Source organism: Monomorium pharaonis, chromosome 8, assembly GCF_013373865.1.
Source record: "Monomorium pharaonis isolate MP-MQ-018 chromosome 8, ASM1337386v2, whole genome shotgun sequence".
NCBI lineage: Eukaryota > Metazoa > Arthropoda > Insecta > Hymenoptera > Formicidae > Monomorium > Monomorium pharaonis.
The window spans coordinates 21,748,476-21,768,384 of NC_050474.1; the positions used below are offsets into that span (position 1 = coordinate 21,748,476).

General features: G+C 33.8%; 7 protein-coding genes across 9 annotated transcripts; all 7 read right to left on the bottom strand.

Moving 5' to 3' along the window:
- Positions 1 to 681: 681 nt before the first annotated feature.
- LOC114253733 (odorant receptor 4) lies at positions 682 to 4,833 on the bottom strand. The gene is made up of 5 exons (XM_028190290.2): positions 2,276 to 4,833; positions 1,622 to 1,721; positions 1,292 to 1,402; positions 1,017 to 1,172; positions 682 to 947 (listed from the first exon to the last, which is right to left on the bottom strand). Exons 1-5 carry the CDS (start codon positions 3,067 to 3,069, stop codon positions 891 to 893), a joined length of 1,218 nt encoding a protein of 405 aa, XP_028046091.2. The 5' UTR covers positions 3,070 to 4,833; the 3' UTR covers positions 682 to 890.
- A 353-nt stretch (positions 4,834 to 5,186) lies between these two features.
- LOC105835748 (odorant receptor 82a) lies at positions 5,187 to 7,137 on the bottom strand. The gene is made up of 5 exons (XM_028190291.2): positions 6,350 to 7,137; positions 6,030 to 6,129; positions 5,718 to 5,828; positions 5,431 to 5,586; positions 5,187 to 5,368 (listed from the first exon to the last, which is right to left on the bottom strand). The coding sequence occupies exons 1-5, from the start codon at positions 7,135 to 7,137 to the stop codon at positions 5,312 to 5,314; spliced, it is 1,212 nt and encodes a 403-aa protein (XP_028046092.2). The 3' UTR covers positions 5,187 to 5,311.
- A 15-nt stretch (positions 7,138 to 7,152) lies between these two features.
- On the bottom strand, positions 7,153 to 9,721 carry LOC105835754 (odorant receptor 4). Its single transcript, XM_012679282.3, has 5 exons — positions 8,895 to 9,721; positions 8,612 to 8,711; positions 8,408 to 8,518; positions 8,040 to 8,195; positions 7,153 to 7,828 (listed from the first exon to the last, which is right to left on the bottom strand). The coding sequence occupies exons 1-5, from the start codon at positions 9,701 to 9,703 to the stop codon at positions 7,769 to 7,771; spliced, it is 1,236 nt and encodes a 411-aa protein (XP_012534736.1). The 5' UTR covers positions 9,704 to 9,721; the 3' UTR covers positions 7,153 to 7,768.
- Positions 9,722 to 10,231: 510 nt separating this feature from the next.
- LOC105835749 (odorant receptor 2a) lies at positions 10,232 to 12,171 on the bottom strand. Of its 2 annotated transcripts, XM_028190296.2 has the most exons (5): positions 11,349 to 12,171; positions 11,102 to 11,201; positions 10,832 to 10,942; positions 10,544 to 10,699; positions 10,232 to 10,321 (listed from the first exon to the last, which is right to left on the bottom strand). In XM_028190296.2, the coding sequence occupies exons 1-5, from the start codon at positions 12,146 to 12,148 to the stop codon at positions 10,262 to 10,264; spliced, it is 1,227 nt and encodes a 408-aa protein (XP_028046097.2). In that variant the 5' UTR covers positions 12,149 to 12,171; the 3' UTR covers positions 10,232 to 10,261. The 2 variants fall into 2 exon arrangements, with proteins under 2 accessions (XP_028046097.2, XP_036147236.1); XM_036291343.1 differs by lacking the exon at positions 10,232 to 10,321 and having other exon boundaries at positions 10,452 to 10,699.
- A 539-nt stretch (positions 12,172 to 12,710) lies between these two features.
- On the bottom strand, positions 12,711 to 14,783 carry LOC118647111. The gene is made up of 5 exons (XM_036291344.1): positions 13,839 to 14,783; positions 13,591 to 13,690; positions 13,313 to 13,423; positions 13,013 to 13,168; positions 12,711 to 12,785 (listed from the first exon to the last, which is right to left on the bottom strand). The coding sequence occupies exons 1-5, from the start codon at positions 14,762 to 14,764 to the stop codon at positions 12,726 to 12,728; spliced, it is 1,353 nt and encodes a 450-aa protein (XP_036147237.1). The 5' UTR covers positions 14,765 to 14,783; the 3' UTR covers positions 12,711 to 12,725.
- Positions 14,784 to 15,147: 364 nt separating this feature from the next.
- On the bottom strand, positions 15,148 to 17,413 carry LOC105835750. 2 transcript variants are annotated; one of them, XM_036291342.1, is made up of 5 exons: positions 16,309 to 17,413; positions 16,048 to 16,147; positions 15,769 to 15,879; positions 15,467 to 15,622; positions 15,148 to 15,245 (listed from the first exon to the last, which is right to left on the bottom strand). In XM_036291342.1, exons 1-5 carry the CDS (start codon positions 17,379 to 17,381, stop codon positions 15,186 to 15,188), a joined length of 1,500 nt encoding a protein of 499 aa, XP_036147235.1. In that variant the 5' UTR covers positions 17,382 to 17,413; the 3' UTR covers positions 15,148 to 15,185. The 2 variants fall into 2 exon arrangements, with proteins under 2 accessions (XP_036147235.1, XP_036147234.1); XM_036291341.1 differs by lacking the exon at positions 15,148 to 15,245 and having other exon boundaries at positions 15,385 to 15,622.
- A 190-nt stretch (positions 17,414 to 17,603) lies between these two features.
- On the bottom strand, positions 17,604 to 19,489 carry LOC105835767 (odorant receptor 4). Its single transcript, XM_012679300.3, has 5 exons — positions 18,684 to 19,489; positions 18,258 to 18,357; positions 18,032 to 18,142; positions 17,793 to 17,948; positions 17,604 to 17,734 (listed from the first exon to the last, which is right to left on the bottom strand). The coding sequence occupies exons 1-5, from the start codon at positions 19,469 to 19,471 to the stop codon at positions 17,681 to 17,683; spliced, it is 1,209 nt and encodes a 402-aa protein (XP_012534754.1). The 5' UTR covers positions 19,472 to 19,489; the 3' UTR covers positions 17,604 to 17,680.
- Between the last annotated feature and the right edge of the window lie 420 nt (positions 19,490 to 19,909).

Below are 19,909 nucleotides of genomic sequence, written 5' to 3' on the forward strand. Positions count from 1 at the left end.
AATAAATATTTTGTCAAACCTCATCACACATATAAAATGTATCTAATACAAGTTTTATTGAAAAATGTTGAATTTATTTGATTTACTTAAAGAAAAGTTATGGTTAAAAAATCTAAAACTAATTGGCTTTTGGCCGGTAGAATATTAAATTTTTATTACATCGGAATCTTTTCAAATCGAAAGTTTCATAATGCTTATCTTCACATAAAAATATAAAAGATTGAATCTGCTTTTAAAATTATTGGAAGAAATTATTGAATTGCATTTAAAAAGATATCGTTTTTTTACAACAAGCTTGCTTAGTTTGTCAAGAGAGATTACATTCTGTGAGGAGTATGAAGAAAGCAGATGCTTTAAAAAAATCATCTCCTTTCTTCGTACTCTTCACAGAATGTAATCTAGCTCTTACGCTTTTTTTTAAAGCGACAATGAATTTTTAATTTTTTTTATCTTGCATCGCTTTCCATTTAATAGGTTTATGGAATATATATTTTATACAATATAGTTTTTTTTATTAAAAAGTTAATTCATTGTTATAAAAAATATATTAAAATAGAGGATGATTATATTAAAGAATTATAATAATTTGTTTAGTAAATAGATGGTTAATATTTTAGAAATATTAAAAATACATGTACATTTCAATCAGTCAATGTTTTCTCTATTTTTTCCCGTTTTTTATTGGTGATACTGATATATTCTTATTTTTATTGAATAATTTTTATTTTATTGTATTTTTATGATTTAGGAAACAAAGATGCAATACTTTAGATAATAGATGTCTTGCATTTTATTTTATTTTATTAGTAGTTTATATAATTATTCAAATATATTGAAGTTATAGTGATAACTAGAGAATTTGCTAACGCTTTGTACAATTGGTGTATTGTCTAAGAAGCCGTCATAGTCCGAAGCATGTTTAGGTATACCATGGAGGTTTTCATCACCTAAAATGTTTCGTAAATATATTAATTATATTGACATGACTGACACGATATATATTTTCGTGCACTTACATCACCGAAAGTTGTAATGGATAGGTGAACTAGTTTTCCTGCAGTTAATTTGATCACGTTACTCGATCGGGAAATAATTAAAATCAGATCACGAGCCGTTGTATGAGGCAAATGATACCAGTTAGTCATATAGGTTGTTTCACCTACTTGTTTACACTATTAAATTATTTATTTTATAATATAGTAAATCTCATATGCATATTTATCTTTAAATTTCTGAATATTTATTAATAACACTACTCTATAAAATTTGAGCTTTATAACATATATTTTACCTGTTCTGTGACTATTTCGCCAATGTAACACAATATAAAAATATTGAAAACCATGCCTATATATATGATTACATAAGATATTAACAGTTTTCTTTCCATTACATTCCATCCCTGAAAAATGTTGGTTATTGTATTATGATGATTATATATAATAAAGTGACATTAAAAGTGATTATTGTGTTGGTTATTGTGAATATTTTGTGCGACTTTCATAGCTTTTGTAGTTAATTTTAAAATAAACAATCGCACAATGTCGATGTATCTTAATTACATATTCACTTTTTTTTAACTCTTAATATACATATTCACCTTTTTAACTTTTTAGCATACCGTAATGATGTAATATCCGAGCATACATAAGTCTAACGTACATCCTAGCACTTCCACAAAACATATCTGATTCAATAGTGCTTCCATCCGCGCCACAAAGCTGCAAATAATGTAGATTACAATTATTTTTTACATATGTTTTAACAATGTAATCGGGTAAGAAATTTATCACGTTTTTTTCGGATACGATTAGAAATACGGGAAGATTTATCTATTATATATATATATATATATATATATATATATATATCAAAATTATTGGAAGATATTATAATAAGCACATATTTTTAATAAATGAAGTGAAACTTTTAATGTCACTTTTGGTTTTTAATGGAATTACGATTTTCTAAATATCATTCTTTTTAATATTCTGCAAGTGTGTAAAAAAGTTTCGACCTACAATGTTGCTAAAAAATTTTTTAAATATTTTATCTTTCATATCAAAATATGTCGAAATAAAATATAAAATATTTCATAAATAATTTGTCCTTCAATAATTCTAATTTAATACTTTTATATACAGCACAAATAGAAGGATTATATTGTATTATAAAAGTCACATAATTTTATTAAAAAAACAATACTTTGAAATCTCTGGGACATCTCTCAAAAGTACATAGAAATGTTAATTTTTAAAATTTACGTTGGTATTACCTGAGTACTCTCAAGTGGTGCTCCACAATAATCGCTAATCGACGTCGCACTGTATTTTGTTGTTTCCGATCGTCCAGCTGATTCAGCCATCTCATCAGCATACTCAGCTGACCGCACGCGTGCGTCGCCAATACCGCTGCGAGGCTACAGGCGCCAACCCTGATGAAAGTGACGATAATACTTGAGATGAGCTGTAGCAATAATGTAATTTCGAACGCCGGGCTATGCGAGGTGTCTATGAACTTGCTATACGAGGGGCACGGTAACATGTACACTAACACGCTTTCGTTGCCGATATATTTGATTGTCTGCATGGTACCGGTCAGTAGCGTGTGCGTAACTACTCCGCCAGGCATAACAACTGCGCATAGCCCGACGACAAAACGGCCGACTTTAGCGTATCTCAGCATTTCTCGTTGATCCTCACTCTCTGTCACCGATCGCCAATCGTTCTTCATATGCTGTAAACAACGACCTATGTCGCGGCTGCGGAAAAGCAGAAGGAAATAATTCGTAGCGCCTATGCTCCAGTGACTCAATGGACCCACTGCTGTTATTTTTTTCTGCATGTCAGTCTCTTCGAACAAGATGTTCAGAATACAGGGAATGACCGCGTATGCTATCAGGGAGTAGCAGGTGATTGCTAATATCGTTGAAATCACTTTTTCTTTCAGTGGCACTTTCTTTGAGTCTGAACTTGGCCACGCGCCCATCGGCTTCAGGATCCAACGATTATATTGAAGACTGTAATCGCTCGCGTTCTTGTGTGGATTGACAGGTTCAACGACATCCATGATTGCTCGCGAAACGCGCGGATACTACTGAGTCGACTGTTAGACACGCGCTCACTTGACAGGAAGTAGCGCCTGCGCCAGCGAGTATCTTAGTAACGTAATAAGTAACAACAGGATATTTGTGTGTCTCGTTAGTCGATCGATACTTGAGAAATACGCTGCACTATACCCTTAAGGGAGTAAGGGAGAGTCTCTCGCAGAAGAATTAACTGCGATATACGCGCACTTGCGAAAATATTATAATTTATTATTATTTAAGATGAAAAGTGATTATGATATTTTTATTATATAATTTATTTGTTCTGTTATATCACTAATTGTAACGGAATATAAAAATGTTGAAAGCCATGCTTATATATATGTGATTTATACATAAGATATTGACATTTTTCTCTCTATTACATTCCATCTCTGAAAAATTTCAGACATGCTAAGATAATGTATGATATAATATTATTATTAAAAGTGCAATTTAATAATTGTAAAAGTAATTAAAAATAACGAATTAGATAAATGTGATCTATTAAGTTTTGCATGTGCATTTTTTGTAATATATATGCAATTTTTTTAAACGAGAAATTGGATAATACTAATGTGTCTTAATTATATATTTACCTTTTTAACATTTTAACCGTACCTTGATGACGTAGTATCCAAGCATATGTAAGTTAAACGTAGATCCTAATAATTCCACAAAACATATTTGATTCAAAAGTGTTTTTATCCGTGCTACAAAACTACAAGTAATATAAATTACATAATCTTTTTTTTACATCATATACATATATCATTCTTTTTATGAACTGAATTATATTGGGAAAAAAAGAAGAGAGAAAGAGAAACAGAGCTAAAATAAATTATTGCATAAATATTATTGGATTGCCATAAAAATCGAAATCATTAAAATATATAAATTTTATTTCTGATGTATGAAACATGGATTTCAAATTGATGTCAACATTACCTTAATATCTTTAGATGCTGCTTCACAATGATCGTCAATCGACATTTCACCGTGTTTTTCTACTTTCGATCGTCTATCTGGTCCAGCTATCTCATCAGCATATTTAACTGCTGACCCTGATGAAAGTGACGAAGATGGAGATGAATTGCAGCACTAACGGGATTTCGAATGCCGAGCTCTGCGTGGTGTCCACGAACTTTGTGTATGTTGTACATGGTAGCATAGCACTGACACACTCACATTGTCGATATATTCGATTGTCGAGGAGGTGCCCGTCAGCATGGAGTAAGAGAATACTCTACCATGCATAAAAATTGCGCATATTCCGACAACGAAACGACCGACTTTAGGGTATTACACTTAACATTACTTGCCGGTTCTCGCTATCCATCACTGTCCACTAATCGGTCTTTATATGTTGCAAGCAATGTTGTATGTCGTAACTGTGAGACAGTAGAAAAAATAATTTAAGCCGTCTATGATACAGTGACTTATTGGATCTACAGCTATTATATTTTTCTGCATGTTCTTTTCTTCGAACAGAATATTTAGGATACAGGGTATGATAGTATAAGCTATAAGCTATCAAGGAGGAGCAGATGATTATACCATTGAAATAGTTACTTTTCTAATAGTTGTAGTTTTGAAATAAGCAACATTTTTTAACATATATTTTATAATCTCTTTTCTTGCATAAAAAGCATTTTTAATATTAAGAATAATTTTCTGTCAAATAAAACGCTGCATTATTGCGTGCTTTCTTTTAAATAATATTATTTTACGTATTTTTGCAGTTTATTATAAAGAGAGAAATATATCTTTTATTTCTTTTTATTATATGATATACATTTGTTTTATATAAAAGATATTAGCAATATATTGCGTCATTTTTTACTTTTAACTTAAAAAAAATCTCTTCTTAGATTTATTAAATATATATACATAATTCTTATACAAAAATTGAAAACAGGATTATAAATATATGATTAATATTAGAAGTATTTGAAATAAACTTGTGCATTATAAGAAAACATTAATTAATTTTGTTTTGCTTCTTTCTTCAGTGCCGACTTGTTTTTTAAGAATAATTTTTATTTGTCATTATCTTCAAAATTATTTTACTTGTCATTATTTTCAGACTTTAGAAAACAAATTTTAAATAATATAAATGTTTTTATTTTATTGACAATTTACATGTTTATTCAAATATAATTTAAAGTTGCAGTGGTAACTAGAATTTGCTAACGCTCCGTAACAAAATGGTGTAACTTTTATTATTTAAGAAGCTGTCATAGTCCGCAGCATATTTAGGTATACCATGGAGGTTTTCATCACCTAAAATATTTTATAAATGTATTATGCTGTATAAAACAACATTTATATTTTCATATACTTACATCACCGAAAGTTGAAATAGAAAGATGAACTAATTTTCCTGCAGTTAATTTGATTACGTTACTCGAACGAGAAATAATTAAAATCAGACCACGAGCCGTTTTATGAGGCAAATGATACCAGTTAGTCATGTAGACTGTTTCACCTACTTGTTTGCACTATTAATTTATTGATTTCATAATATGAATTCATAATATGAAACGATTGTTATAATGGCATATATTAGCTTTTTTAAATTAAAAAATGCTTGTATAATATTCCAAATTTTACTGCATGATTTATATTTTACCTGTTCGGTGACTATCTCGCCAATGTAACAGAATATAAAAATATTGAAACTCATGGATATATATATGATCATATAAGCTATTGATGTTTTTTTCTCTATCACATTCCATCCCTGAAATTTTTTAGATAATATGCCACGATAATTTATGATTATTATTATGAAAAATATAATTCTAAATAATGATATGGATAAATACTATTTCTATGATTAATTTCTTTTTGTATGTGCATCTTTCGTTATGTAAATTATTTTAAAAGTCGCACAATACCGATGCCTTAAGTATATATTCACCTTTTTAATTTTTTAGCGTACCGTAATGACATAATATCCAAGCATACATAAGTTAAATGTACATCCTAGCAATTCCACAAAACATATCTGATTCAAAAGTGCTTCCATTTGTGCCACGAAACTGCAAATGATAAAAATTATAACCATATATTTATATCCATATATTCTTTTTATATAAAATGAATTATATTATTTAAAAAAAAGGAAAGGGAGAATAGAGTGATATAAAAGGAATTATATGTATTGTCATAAAAATCATTAAAGATACGTTGAAATACAGAAAATTTATTTTTGATTATCGGTACAGCAACACGCACTTTTTAAATTAATGTCAATATTACCTTAATACTCTCAGATGGTGCTCTACAATGATCGCCAATCGCTTCTGCACCGAATCTTGCTGTTTTCGATCGTCCAGTTGGTCTAGCCACCTCATCAACACATTCAACTGGCCGCACGCGTGCATCGCAAACACAGCTGCGAGACTGCAGGCGCCGACTGTGACGGAATTAACGACGATACTTGAGATAAGTTGTAGCGTTAACGCGATCTCGCCCGCCGGGCTCTGCGTAGCATCCACAAACTTGCTGAACGAAGGACACGGTAACACGAGCACCGACACGCTCATGTTACCGATACATTCGAACGTCGGTGTAGTGCCCTGCAGAACGCTGTGTGAGAATACACCGCCGTGCATAAAAATTGCGCACAACCCGGCGACTAAACGGCCGGCTTTGGCGTATTTGAGCATCACTTGTCGATCCTTACTCTCCGTCACCGTTCGCCAATCGGTTTTCATGTGCTGTACGCAACGACGTATGTCACGGTTGCGAAACAGCAGGGAGAAATAATTCATACCTCCCATGCACCAGTGGCTTAACGGACCTATTGCTTTTAATTTTTTATACACGTCAGTCTCTTCGAACAAGATGTTCAGGATGCAGGGTACGACCGTGAAGCTTATCAGAGAGTAGCAGATGATTATCAGTATCGTCGAAATCACCTTTTCTCTGATTGTCGTCGAAGCTGAACTTGGCCAAGCGCCCACTGGTTTTAGAAACCAACGATTCAATTGAATACTGTAATCGCTCGCATCTTGATGCGGCCTGACAGATTCACTGGCGTTCATGATTGCTCGCGGAATGCGCGAATGATACTGAATCGATTGATGGACACGCGTGCAGTGACAGGAAGTGGCGCCTGCGCCAGCGAGCACTTTATGGTAATGTAATAAGAGGTAATAAGAGGATATCTGTGCGTCTCGTCAGTCAATCGATATTCATAGAGTACGCTATACCAGAGAAGGTGTCTCTCGCAATGGAATTGACTGTTATAAACGTACTCGGGAAAGTATTAATTTATTGTTAATTAAGATGAGGGATGGTGATATTTTTATGTATAATTTAGATAGATCTATAAACTTTAATCATCATTATTTTATTTTTTTTCAGATATTAATTAAAAGCGAAAATATTTTCTTGTGGAGAAATAGCAATAGTTTTAAAGAAATTATACTTTTTCATAATTTCTTTTTTCTCTCTTTCTAAAAAAAAACCATTTAAATTCTCTCTTTCTTCTAAAAAAACATTTAAGAATAATTGAATAAGACGTGACACTATCCTGTGCCTTTAAATAATTTAGTATATATGTTTGTAGCTTTTTTTATTTATTAAATATATCTCTTCTATTTTTCTATTATATCACATTTGAGTTCTATACAAAATATATTTGTTGATATATGTTTACTAATTTAATGTACCTTACGTGGCATGAGTCATCGTTCTTAATATATTCAAATATACCACAGAAGTTTTAATTACCTGAAACAACAAAGTCTTCCTTCCTATTTACGATACAATTAATTACATTTGAAAATTGAAGTATTAAAATATTTTAATGTGTAATTATTTCTCACAATATTATAAAATAGAAGGAAAAATATGTGAAGAAAAATTTCACAATAATTTGTAAAAAAAATGTATTAAAATTTTATTACAATGTCATGATAAATAAAATATACGTTTTACTTACATCACCAAAAGTTGCAATAGACAATTGAAATAATTTTCCAGCGGTTATCTTGATAACGTTACTCGATCGCGCTATTATTAAAACAAGACCAAGGGCAGTTTTGTGCGGTAATTCATACCAATTAATCATATATGCCTTTTCACCAACTTTTTTGCACTAATAAAAAAATTAACGTAAATATTCTAAAGCTTTTTATAAATTTTTTTATATTTTATAAAATAAATGTAAATACAAATAAAGAAACATTATAAAAGGTACAAACCTTTAACGATTTATTATAAGCAATGATTTATCAAAAATGTAATAATTAAATGTAATATATTTAATTTGAATGTTTTTAAATATTTATCATAATTTCGAAGAATTACCTGTTCCGTGAGAATCTCGCCAATGTAACAAAATATAAAAATATTGAAAGCCATTGATACGTATACGATAATATACGATGTTATTTTTGCTGCATCAAAATCACTCCAATTCTAAAAAAATCAGAAATTAGGTTTATCATCTTATAAATAATTTAAAAGATACTACTAGTAACATATATTCACCTTTTTAGGTCTTTAGCATACCGTAATAGAATAATATGCAAGTAAACACATATTTAACGTGCATCCCACCAATTCCACAAGACAGATGTTTTGCATGATATTCTCTATGCGTGATATAAAACTGAAACACGTACACAATGATCACAATTTAATATTTGTTCGAATTTGTTACATCTATAATCCTAATACAAAATTTGAAAATAACAATATCTTATTGCCGATTATAAAAACGTCTGATATGTGATTGAATGTGTCTTGCATGTTGAGAATGCGCATGATCGAATCTCGATATTTAAAGGAATACCTTAGCGCTCTTAAATGATGCTCCACGATCGTGGCTAGCTTCCGTTCAACAAGTTTATTTGCCTTTTTTTCATCTTCGACAAGATTGTTCAGCCACGAGAATAGCATGCTCAGTTGGCCGTAAGCGTGCATCGCGAAAACAGCCGCGAGGCTGCAAGCTCCCACTGTAATCGAGTTCACTATGAAGCAAGACAACAATTCCACAAATAGCATGATTTCATTCGTGGGGCTGAATCTCGTGTCGATAAACTTGCTGTATATCGGGCAGGTCATTGGGTGCATCGACGTAGTCTCGTTGCCGACGATGATAGTTATGGATGTCATTGCTTTAGCCACGACGAAGAGAAACGTCCCGCTCTGCATGAACACCGCGCAGAATCCTGCGACGAAGCGACCGATCTTCGCGTATCGCAGCATCACGTCTTGATCATCGGTTCTACGAACCAGCCTCCAATCCATCTCCATGTGTTGCACGCATTCGCGAATGTCATCGCTTCGCGTAAGGAGTAGCCAGTAATTAATTGTTCCCATAATCCAATGACTTAGCGGACCCATCACGCTCAACTTGATCTGAACGTCTTTCTCTTCCAGTGATACGTACAATATGCATGGTATCATGACGACCGCTATCAGAGATGAGCAAGCGAGAACTTGCGCTTGTAGAGAGATCCTCTCCACCGTCGTTGTCGCGGTCGGTCGTGGCCAGGCTGCGATCGGCATTAGAAACCAACGGGTAAGCTGAAGACTATAATCGTTATTGCTTTTGTATGTGAATTTGATGTTCGTTAATACACGCTCGGAGTACGTCATGATCGCTTCGCGGTGGCGCACGATGCACTGACTGTGTCGAACGGTGCACCGGCTAGAGTTACGTTTGAATGGGCGCGTGCGCGAATGTCTAAAGCGGTTTGGTGAACGGGCAGGATGATATATGCTTCTTTACGGAGACGCACACGCATCTGATCGATAATTGCCGCTCGCGGAAATATAGCGTTGACCATTTGAATGGAGAGAATGCATGGAAATCGTGTAAAGAATGGTGCAATATTACTTCTGAAAATTTTCTTTTGCCATATAGTGTGTAAATATATGAGATTTTATATGCAATTAATGCAAAGCAGCTTCGGCTTCATCTAATCAAGTATATATTATACTCATAAATCGATATATTTGTTTTTCGTTCATATTAAATTATAATCTTTAATTTTAGGAAAATTGTCTCGAATGACAACTTTGTTGAACTTTTAAATAACATAATTATAAAAACTGTGCTTGGTGTAATTTCTATTTATTAAATATTTTTTACTATCACATGTACTATTAGATTTATACAAAATATATTTCTTACGTTTTCTAATTTAATATAGTTCACGCAACGGTTCTCATCGTTCGTAACATGTTCAAATACACCATGGAAGTTTTAATTGCCTGAAACAGGAACATCTTCCTTCTTATTTACGGTATAAATTCATGTCCGGAAATTTTCAAAATTAGTTAAAGTAAATTCAAAATGATATATTAACATAAACGGAAAAATGTAGGTATAGAGACATTAATAATAATTTTGATGAACAATTATAAAGTAAATAGAATATATATCAAATTTTTATTAACAGTTCTTGTTATAAAAGTAACATATATACTACTTACATCACCGAAAGTTGCGATAGACAAATGAAATAATTTTCCAGCTGTCATTTTGATAACGTTACTCGATCGTACTATCATCAAAATAAGTCCAAGGGTAGTTTTGTGCGGTAATTCGTACCAATTAATCATATAGGCTTTTTCACCGACATTTTTGCACTAATAAATTTAAACTTTATGTTTTATTGACATCCGCAAATGTAAAAAATATTTTTAAAAATATGAAAATTAAATGTAGATGATTATTAAATTAATTTAGGTAATCAAGTATTTTTAACTCCTTTTAATTACCTGTTCTGTGAGCATATCACCGAAGTAACAATATATAAAAATATTGAAAGCCTTAGATAAATATATCATGACATATGACGTTGACTTTGCCGCATCAAATGAGTCCATAGTCTGTAAAACAAAAGTTTAAGATGAAACAAAAATAAAGAGATAATCTTTTTTTAATTATATTAAACACTAATTAAACCTGATTATATAAGTAAAAAAACTATGGAAGAGAACTATTGAATATAACTATATCACATATTCATCTTTCATGTTTTAGCGTACCGTAATAAAATAATATGCAAGTAAACACATATTCATCGTACATCCCAGCAATTCTACGAGACAGATATATCGCATAACGGCTTCTATGCGCGATATAAAACTGTAATGTATATGCGATTATAATACGCTTAAAATATTTTTTTTGTATTTACACAAAAAGAAAAACAAGCTTATGCAAAACTGATATTATACATTATTCATGTGAATATTGGTTTAATACGAAAAATGCAACATTGAAACGAAATACCTCAGTACCCTTAAGTGATGCTGTACAACAATAGCCAGCTTTTGCCCGACGCATTCATCTCTCTTATCTTCGTCAACAAGTTTATTTAACGACAGAAACAACATGTTTAGCTGACCACACGCATGCATCGCAAAGATCGCGTCAAGACTACAAGCGCCCACAGTAACAGAATTCACTATAAAACACGATAGCCATTCGACAATCATCATGATTTCGTTCGCGGGGCTAAATCTCGTGTCAATTAATTTCTTGTAAAATGGGCAGCTCATCGGATGCACCGAGAGGGTTTCATTGCCGACGATAACGGTGACGGTTGACAGCGATTTTGCTATGACGAAGAGGAATGTGCCGCTCTGCATAAACATTGCACAGAATCCGGCAACAAAACGGCCGATCCTGGCCTGTCGCATCATTACCTGACGATCCTCGATCTTGCGAACGTGCCGCCAATCCGTCTCCATGTGCAGAACGCATTCGCGGATGTCATCACCGCGCGTGACGAGCAGACAATAATTGATCGTACTCACGATCCAGTGGCTCAGCGGACCCATTACACTCAATTTGATGTCGATATCTTTCTCCTCCAGCGACACGTATAACACACACGACACCGTGATCATCGCTATTACAGACCAGCACGCTAAAACGTGCACGTGTGAAGAGAATCTTTCCACTCTCGTCGCCGTGTACATTCGCGGCCACGCGCCGATTGGTGTTAAAAACCAACGGGCCAATTGAAGACTGTAATCGCTTGCGTAAGGGAGCTCGATGCTTGTCATCACATGTTCGGAATACGTCATGGTTCCTTTGTGGAGGCGCACGATGCACTGTTTACAGCGAACGGTGCACCTGTTAGAACTATGTCCGAACGAGCGCCTGCGCGAATCTTAGAGCGGTGAACGGATAGGGTGATGTGTACATACATACATTTGCAAGGGAGACGCGTGCACGCGTTTGATCGATAATTGCCACTCGCGGACTCTTTGAACGGAGAGAATAGATGGAAATCGTGTAAAGACTAATGCAATATTACTTCTGCATAACGAATAATGCAAAATTACTCAATTTCTTTCGCTACTGCGTGTAAATATATGAGATTTTACATGCAAGATGTATTGGTGAAAAGCATATTCGGTTTCATCTAAAAGGTATTTAATATATCGTACTCATGAATCGATATATTTTTGTTCGTATTGAATTATAATGTTTAATTTTAGGAAAGTTGTTTTGGATGATAATGTTGAACTTTTAAATAGCGTAATTATAAAAATTGTACTGTGCTTAGTGTATTTTTTATTTATTAAATACTTTTTACTATCACATGTACTATTAGATTTATACAAAATATATTTCTTACATTTTATAATTTATTATAGTTCACGCAACGGTTCTCATCGTTCGTAACATGTTCAAATACACCACGGAAGTTTTAATTACCTGAAACAGGAACGTCTTCCTTCCTATTTACGGTATAAATTAATTTCCGGAAATTTTCAAAATTAGTTAAAGTAAATTCAAAATGATATATTAACGTAAACGGAAAAATGTAGGTATAGGGACACTAATATATATAATAATTTTGATGAATAATTATAAAGTAAATAGAATATATATCAAATTTTTATTAACACAGTTCTTGTTAAAGTAACATATATACTACTTACATCACCGAAAGTTGCGATAGACAAATGAAATAATTTTCCAGCTGTCATCTTGATAACGTTATTCGATCGTGCTATTATCAAAATAAGTCCAAGGGCAGTTTTGTGCGGTAATTTGTACCAATTAATCATGTAGGCTCTTTCACCGACATTTTTGCACTAATAAATTTAAACTTTATGTTTTATTGACATCCGGAAATGTAAAAAATATTTTAAAAAATATTATAAAATGCGCGAAAGTTAAATGTAGATGATTATTAAATTAATTTAGGTGATCAAGTATTTTTAAATCTTTTTTATTACCTGTTCTGTAAGAATCTCACCGATGTAACAAAATATAAAAATATTGAAAGCCATAGATAAATATATAATGACATATGACGTTGACTTTGCCGCATCAAATGAGTCCATATTCTGTAAAACAAAAGTTTAAGATTAAACAATAATAAAAAGATAATCTTTTTCCAATTATTCTTATATTAAAAACTAATTAAACCCGATTATATAAGTAAAAAAACTATAGAACATAACTATGGAATACAACTATATCATATATTCACCTTTCATGTTTTTTAGCGTACCGTAATAAAATAATATGCAAGTAAACACATATTCATCGTACATCCCACCAATTCTACGAGACAGATATATCGCATAACGGTTTCTATGCGCGATATAAAACTGTAATGTATATGTGACTATAATGCGCTTAAAATATTTTTTTTTGTATTTACACAAAAAGAAGTACAAGCTTATGCAAAACTGATATTGTACATTATTCATGTGAATATTGATTTAATACGAAAAATACAACATTGAAACGAAATACCTCAGTACCCTCAAGTGATGCTCCACAATAATAGCCAACTTTTGCTCGACGCATTCATCTGTCTTATCTTCGTCAACGACGAGTTTATTTAACCACAAAAACAACATGTTTAGCTGACCATACGCATGCATCGCAAAGATCGCGTCGAGACTGCAAGCGCCCACAGTAACAGAATTCACTATAAAACACGATAGCCATTCGACAATCATCATGATTTCGTTTGCGGGGCTAAATCTCGTGTCAATTAATTTATTGTAAAATGGGCAGGTCATCGGATGCACCGAGAGGGTTTCGTTGCCGACGATAACGGTGACGGTTGACAGCGATTTTGCTATGACGAAGAGGAATGTGCCGCTCTGCATGAACACTGCGCAGAATCCGGCGACGAAACGGCCGATCCTGGCCTGTCGCATCATTACCTGACGATCCTCGATTTTGCGAACGTGCCGCCAGTCCGTCTCCATGTGCAGAACGCATTCGCGGATGTCGTCACTGCGCGTGACGAGCAGACAATAATTGATCATATTCATGATCCAGTGGCTCAGCGGACCCATTACGCTCAATTTGATCTCGATATCTTTCTCCTCCAGCGACACGTATAACAGACACGGCACCATGATGATCGCTATTAGAGACGTGCATGCTAAAACGTGCACGTGCGAAGAGAATCTTTCCACTCTCGTCGCCGTGCACATTCGCGGCCACGCGCCGATTGGTATTAAAAACCAACGGGCCAATTGAAGACTGTAATCGCTTTCGTAAGGGAGTTCGATGCTTCTTGTCATCACATGTTCGGAATACGTCATGGTTCCTTTGTGGAGGCGCACGATGCACTGCCTACGTCGAACGGTGCACCTGTTAGAACTATGTCCGAACGAGCGCCTGCGCGAATCTTTAGAGCGGTGAATAGATAGGGTAATGTACATTTGTAAGGGAGACGCGTGCACGCGTTTGATCGATAATTGCCACTCGCGGAAATGTAGCGTTGACTCTTTGAACGGAGAGAATAGATGGAAATCGTGTAAAGAATAATGCAATAGTACTTCTGTCAATTTATTTCGCTACTGTGTGTAAATATATGAAATTTTATATGCAAGATGTATTGGCGAAAAGCATATTCGGTTTCATCTAAAAGGTATTTAATATATCGTACTCATGAATTGATACATTTGTTTTTCGTTCACATTGAATTATAATTTCTAATTTTAGCTTTGTTGAACTTTTAAATAGCGTAATTATAAATATTGTACTGTGCTCAGTGTATTTTCTATTTATTAAATATTTCTATCACATGTTACTATCAGTTTTATACAAAAAAATATTTCTTGCATTTATTAAATTTATAGTTTACGCAACGGATCTCATCGTTCGTAACATGTTTAAATACACCAAGGAAGTTTTAATTACCTGAAACAGGAACGTCTTCCTTCCTATTTACGATATTAATTAAATGTACCGAAATTTTCAAAATTAGTTAAAATAAATTCAAATTAATATATTAACATGAACGGAAAAATGTAGACATAGAGACTTTAATAATTAGATTTTATGAATAATTATAAATTGAACATATATCCATTTTTTATTAATACAGTTCTTGTTATAAAAGAAACATATATGTTACTTACATCACCGAAAGTTGCGATAGACAATTGGAATAATTTTCCAGCTGTTATTTTGATAACGTTACTCGATCGTGCTATCACCAAAATAAGTCCAAGAGCAGTTTTTTTCGGTAATTCGTACCAATTAATCATATAGGCTCTTTCACCGACATTTTTGCACTAATAAATTTAAACTTTTTTTTATTGACATCCGGGAACGTAAAAAATATTTTTTTTTAATATTATAAGATGCAAAAGTTAAATGTGGATGTTTATTATATTAATTCAGTTTATTAAGTATTTTTAATTTCTTTTTTAGTTATTACCTGTTCTGTGAGAGTCTCCCCGATGTAACAAAAGATAAAAATATTGAAAGCCATAGATAAATATACAACGACATACGACGTTGACTTTGCTGCATCAAATGAGTCTATATTCTGTAAAACAAACGTTTAAGATTAGACAGTAATGAGGAGACGATCCTTTTCCGATTATTCTAATATTAAAAACTAATTAAATCTGATTATATAAGTAACAAAACCATGGAACAGAATTATGGAATACAACTACATCACATATTCACCTTTCATGTTTTTTTAGCGTACCGTAATAAAATAATATGCAAGTAAACACATATTCATCGTACATCCCAGCAATTCTACGAGACAGATATATCGCATAGCGGTTTCTATGCGCGATATAAAACTGTAATGTATATATGATTATAATGTGTATATACAATTATAATGTGTTTGAAATATTTTTTATATTTACACAACAAAAAGAAGAATGCTTATATAAAACTGATAAATATTTTTATATAAATATCGTTTTAATACGAAAAATGCAATATTGAAACGAATTACCTCAGCACTCTCAAGTGATGCTCCACGATAATAGCCAGCCTTTGCTGAGCGCATTCACTTCTCTTATCTTCGTCAACGATGAGTTCGTTTAACCATGAAAACAGCATATTCAGCTGACCGTACGCGTGAGTCGCAAAGATCGCGTCGAGACTGCAAGCGCCCACCTCAACACAATTCACTATAAAACACGAAAGCCATTCGATAATCATTATGATTTCATTCGCGGGGCTAAATCTCGTGTCAATCAGTTCAGTGTAAAACGGGCAGGTCATTGGATGCATTGAGAGAGTTTCGTTGCCGACGATGACGGTGATGGGTGACAACGATTTCGGTATGACGACGAGGAACGTACCGCTCTGCATGAACACCGCGCAGAACCCGGTGACGAAACGGCCGATCTTAGCCTGTCGCATCATTACCTGACGATCCTCGATCTTGCGAACGTGCCGCCAGTCCCTCTCCATGTGCAGGACACATTTACGGATGTCGTCACTGCCCGCGACGAGCAGACAATAATTGATTATATTCATGATCCAGTGGCTCAGCGGACCTATCACTCTCAATTTGGTCTCGCTATCTTTCTCTTCTAGCGACACATATAACAGACCCGGCACCATAATGATCGCAATTAGAAACATGCACGCGAAAACGTGCACATACGAAGAGAGTCTCTCCACTTTCGTCGCCGTGCACATTCGCGGCCACGCGCCGATCGGTATTAAAAACCAACGGACTAATTGAAGACTGTAATCGCTTGCGTAAGGGAGTTCGATGCTTCTTGTCATCATATTGTGGGAATACGATATGATCTCTTTGTGGAAGCACACGAGGCACTGCTTACGGCTGCTTACAGTGCACCTGTTAGAACCATATCCAAACTGGCGCCTGCGCGATGAACGGATATAGGGTGGTGTACATTTGTAAAAGCAATCTTTAGAGCGGTGAATGGATATAGAGTAATGTACATTTGTAAGAGAGACGCGTGCACGCGTCCAATCGATAATTGCTCGCAGAAGTGCTGCATTGATTTCTTGCGCAGAAAACGCACTGCGATAAAAATATTTGGACAGCATTGAAACATTGTATTGAGAAATGAAATACGAAGTGTTATACTTCGAGAATAATGTAAACAATTACGAGAATAATGCAAACAAACTTTAAAACAGCGAAATTGGTATTTAGTCTGGGTTTCAAAGAAATCGTGTAATCGTGATCTTATAAGTATATAAGATTATTATATAAACGTAACTTTAAATTAAATTATATAATTAAGATATTTCTTAACACTTAATATTGTCATTTGAGTGCCTTTATTTAAAAAATACTATGTAAATAAATAGATATTGAGAATCTCCTAAATTACATACAGCTTTTACGTTGTAATAGTTCTTAACATGTTTAAGTAAACGAGAGACGTTTTGATAACCTAAAATAATGACAGTGATTTATTGAAAAATTCTAAAAAGAAATGCGTTAATACTCACGTCGCTAAAAGTCACGATTGAAAGTTGAACCAATTTTCCAGCAGTTATTTTGATTACGGCACTCGATCTTGTTATAATTAAGATCAAACCAAGGGCTGTTTTATGAGGTAAACGATACCAGTCAGTCATATATGCTGTTTCACCAACTTTTTTACACTAACAAACATTGCATTGTTAAGTATGCAGTTGTTATTAACTTTTGTTAATCTTACGTTAATTGACATAGGCAGCTTCTTTACCTGTTGTGTTAAAATTTCACCTATGTAGCACATTATAAAAATATTAAAGCTCATGGATATGTACACGATAATGTACGCTATTATTCCCTTTTTATCAATCTTATTCCACCACTGAAAGAAAGATAGTACAGAATTAGTTTTTTGAGATATAAATTTTTTAGATATTACTAAAATCTTGTTAAATTAATTTTAACTACATATTCACCTTTTAAGATGATTAGCGTACCGTAATGGAGTAATATCCAAGCATACATAAGTTAAATGTACATCCCAATAATTCTACCAAACATATTTGATGCATAACGTCTTCAATGCGCGCTATAAACCTAAAATAAAAATTTAATACAATCAGCAAAAATTTCGATATTTTATAAAAAGTTTTTTGGATATTTGTAAATTAATATGTTTTATATTGATATGCTTTATATATATGAAAATCTTTCAGCAAACTTTAGAATTAGAAATTTTATTTATATAAGGTTATTATTTAAAAAATATATAAATACTATAATTTTATTTTTATGTAAAGAAATAATATTACAGTCTTTAAAATAAAAAAAAATTTATATATATATAAGATATAAAATTATAATTTCATATATATATATATAAATTTTTTAATATACTTTATTATCTAAATTTAATACTTTACTTTAAAACACGCAGATGATGATCCACAATATTGGCCAGCCTCTGGTGAACCGATTCTCTCTTTTTCGCACCTTTACCTTCGACGAGCATGTCCAGACGTAAAATCAAAATATCGAGCTGACCGCACGCGTGCATAGCGAAAACTGCAGCTAAGCTACAAGCGCCGACGATGGTAGAGTTCACTATGAAACCCGATACAAGCTGCAATACAAGAACGATCTCGTTCGCCGGGCTGAATCTGGTATCTATGATTTTGCTGTAAAAGGAACAAGGTAGCTGGAGCATCGATACGCTCTGATTGTCGCCGATCGACACCGTCACCTTTGTTGTACCAGACACGAGGCTGTAGGCGAACACGCCGCTGTGCATAAATATTGCGCAAAAACCTGCGACAAATCGGCCCAGCTTCGCGTTTCTTATCATAATCTCGCGATCTCGCGGTTGCCTAATTATCCGCCAGTCCATCTCCATGTGTTGCACGCATTGACGTATTTCAACGTTGCGCAGCAACAAAGAGCAATAGTTTAATATGCCCATGAGCCAATGGCTCAGCGGACCGATCGCTCTCAGTTTCATCTCGGTATCTTTCTCTTCGAAAAAAACGTTCAACGCGCTCGGTATTACAGTGAACATCATCAGGGAATAACAGGTGAATATTAAAATTCGAGACAGGGTCTTCTCACCGATTGAAGTCGCGGAAGCTCGCGGCCACGCGCCTATCGGTTTTAAGAACCATCGATTCAGCTGTACGCTATGATCGTGGAGATCTTTCGTCACTGACCGACACATGATGACTCCGCGACAGTACGAGAAGTACTAATTGAATATTAGAGGCGAACCTCCTAGCGCTGTTGCGTCTGCGCGAAGGGAAGAAATAGTCTACCGCGAAAGAGATTTGATCGATTGACCAGCGTCATCGGGCTGGTTGCTTCGATACGTTATTGCGAATGGTTTTATATACGCTGAATCGGCGAATCAAGCAAAGTGATCTGCGACAATCATTTTTCATATGCGAAGTATGAGATATTTTTTTATCTACGCATTACGGGGAAAAAATACATGGTGTTACAGGAGAAACGAAAGTTACGCTGATCGATAATGCTCGGTACAACTTGTTGCATTGTACGTTCCCAGTTGCTTTCTATATTCGCGATGTGTATCGTGATAGGAAAATCATAATTTAATTGACATCTATTTTTCCATGTAATCTGTACATTATAGTAAAAG